We start from the raw sequence: 1,979 nt of genomic DNA, 5'->3' as shown, positions 1-1,979 counted from the left end.
ACCATGTGTGTCAGCAACGCCTGGCTTCAAAAGGCTATTGATTGACATCTGCTTCCCCACAGAACAGGTCCCAGAAGGGCACTCTGGTTTACCATCTGTGTAGTTCGGAATCCTCTGTGCCTAGCATGGTGCCAGGCTCATGGCGGGCCCAGGAATACCCTTAGTAAAGGAGAGCAAGCTTGGAACTGGCCCCTGAGGTGGTCTAGCAGGCGCCTTCCAGGTCTGGTCCTCACAGTAGTCCTTACTGAGAACACTTGTTCCCCAGTGCTGGGCCCAGCTGAGAGCCTCAGGGCAGGTGCAGAGTGAGGCTGCCTTCTTCTACTCCCCTGCCCTGGAAGCGCCCCTCCCCCCTCCCCCAGGCACCTTCTCTTGCTTCCTTGCAGCTTTCCTTGGGGCTGTTTCTGCACATCTCCCTGCAGAGCTCACCTATGTTGGAGCCCTGTTGCCTAGATTATAGTTTTGGCTCCACATCTAGTTAGGAGACTTTTGGGAAGTTACTTCACTGGCTTCTTTTGTGTGTGTGTGTGTGTGTGTGTGTGTGTGTGTGTGTGTATGTAAATGAGAGCTTTATCTGCGTGTACACCTCCATACCAAAAGAGGGCATCAGATCACATTATAGATGGCTGTGAGCCACCATGTAGTTTCTGGGAATTGAACTCAGGATCTTTGGAAGAGCAGGCGGCACTCTTTAAAAAAAAAACAAAAACCTCTTTTGGGGCTGGACAGATGGCTCAGCCGCTAAAAGCACCGACTGCTTTTCCAAAGGACACAGGTTCAATTCCTAGCACCCACATGGCAGCTCACAACTGTCTGTAACTCCAAGATCTGACACCCTCACACAGACATACATGCAGGCAAAACACCAATGCACATACAATAAAAATAAATAAATTATTTTTTAAAATACTATTTTGGCCCAGTGGTGGTGGCGCATGCCTTTAATCCCAGCACTTGGGAGGCAGAGGCAGGTGGATCTCTGTGAGTTTGAGGCTAGCCTGGTCTACAAAGTGAGTCCAGGACAGTCAAGGCTACACAGAGAAATCCTGTCTAAACAAAACAAAACAAAACAAAAACAAATACTATTTTATTTATTTATTTATTATGTATATAGTGCTCTGCCTGCATGTACACCTGTAGGCCAGCAGAGGGCACTAGATGTCATTATAGATGGTTGTGAGCCACCATGTGGTTCCTGGGAATTGAACTCAGGACTTTCGAAGAGCAGACAATGCTCTTAACCTCTGAGCCATCTCTTTAGCCCCCCAGGGAGCATTCTTTTTTGGCTTGAAACGGTCTACATTTTATTGCTGGACAAGCCACACCCCCAATTTAGACAGGACTAAGTCCCGTTTCCCCCCCCCCCCTCCCCGGGTTAAAAATGCTAAACTCCATCTGGTAGAATTGATTGATTCAGTATAAAGCCTCAGTCTCGCCACTCTGAATCTTTACAGTCCCAGCTTCATTCTCCTCCAGTGTCTTCTCTTGGAGTTGTACCTGATCTTGTTACCAGTTTTCATCCGGATCCATTGAGGAATAGGCCGGCTTTGCTTTTGTTTCTTGGCCAGGAACCGCTTGATTCTGAAAGTCTTGTGAAAAGACATAACGAGAAGCCGAGTTTGACACACAGTGGGTGATGGCGGAGGAAAGCAGAAGAGCAGGGAGCATTCTTAATTGCTGAGTTATCTCTCTCCTCATCATTCTCTTTTATTTTCCTCTTCCGTGAGAGGAAAACATCATATGCTTCATAGGGCTTGTGTGACCCGTAACGGAGAAATTCTTGGTAGCCAGGTATGATGACTCGTAGGTGTAATTCCAGCAATAGGGCAAGAGGGATACCATGAGTTCAAGGCCAGCCTAGGCTACATAATGAGTTCAAGACCAGCCTGGGCTATATAGCAAGATTCTGTAAGTAAAATAAAACAATACAAATTCAATAAAACAAAATACCTGAAAGGAATTGACAGTAGCCTATGGACATA

The 1,979-nt window shown here is 46.8% G+C and overlaps 1 protein-coding gene across 1 annotated transcript; it reads right to left on the bottom strand.

Annotated features, from left to right (window-relative positions):
- Positions 1-1,345: 1,345 nt before the first annotated feature.
- Positions 1,346-1,654, bottom strand: LOC311580560 (large ribosomal subunit protein eL39-like). The gene has a single exon (XM_084752207.1). It carries the CDS (start codon positions 1,599-1,601, stop codon positions 1,446-1,448), a length of 156 nt encoding a protein of 51 aa, XP_084608333.1. The 5' UTR covers positions 1,602-1,654; the 3' UTR covers positions 1,346-1,445.
- Positions 1,655-1,979: the final 325 nt, after the last annotated feature.

Source organism: Acomys minous (genome assembly GCF_964271855.1).
Source record: "Acomys minous genome assembly, chromosome: 13".
NCBI lineage: Eukaryota > Metazoa > Chordata > Mammalia > Rodentia > Muridae > Acomys > Acomys minous.
The sequence above is the reverse complement of the archived record's forward strand: the minus strand, read 5'-3'. Positions and strand labels throughout refer to the sequence as shown.

What these genes read in the sequence shown, in the direction of transcription:
- LOC311580560 (XM_084752207.1), bottom strand. Translation starts at nt 1,601, where the DNA reads ATGTCTTTTCACAAGACTTTCAGAATCAAGCGGTTCCTGGCCAAGAAA.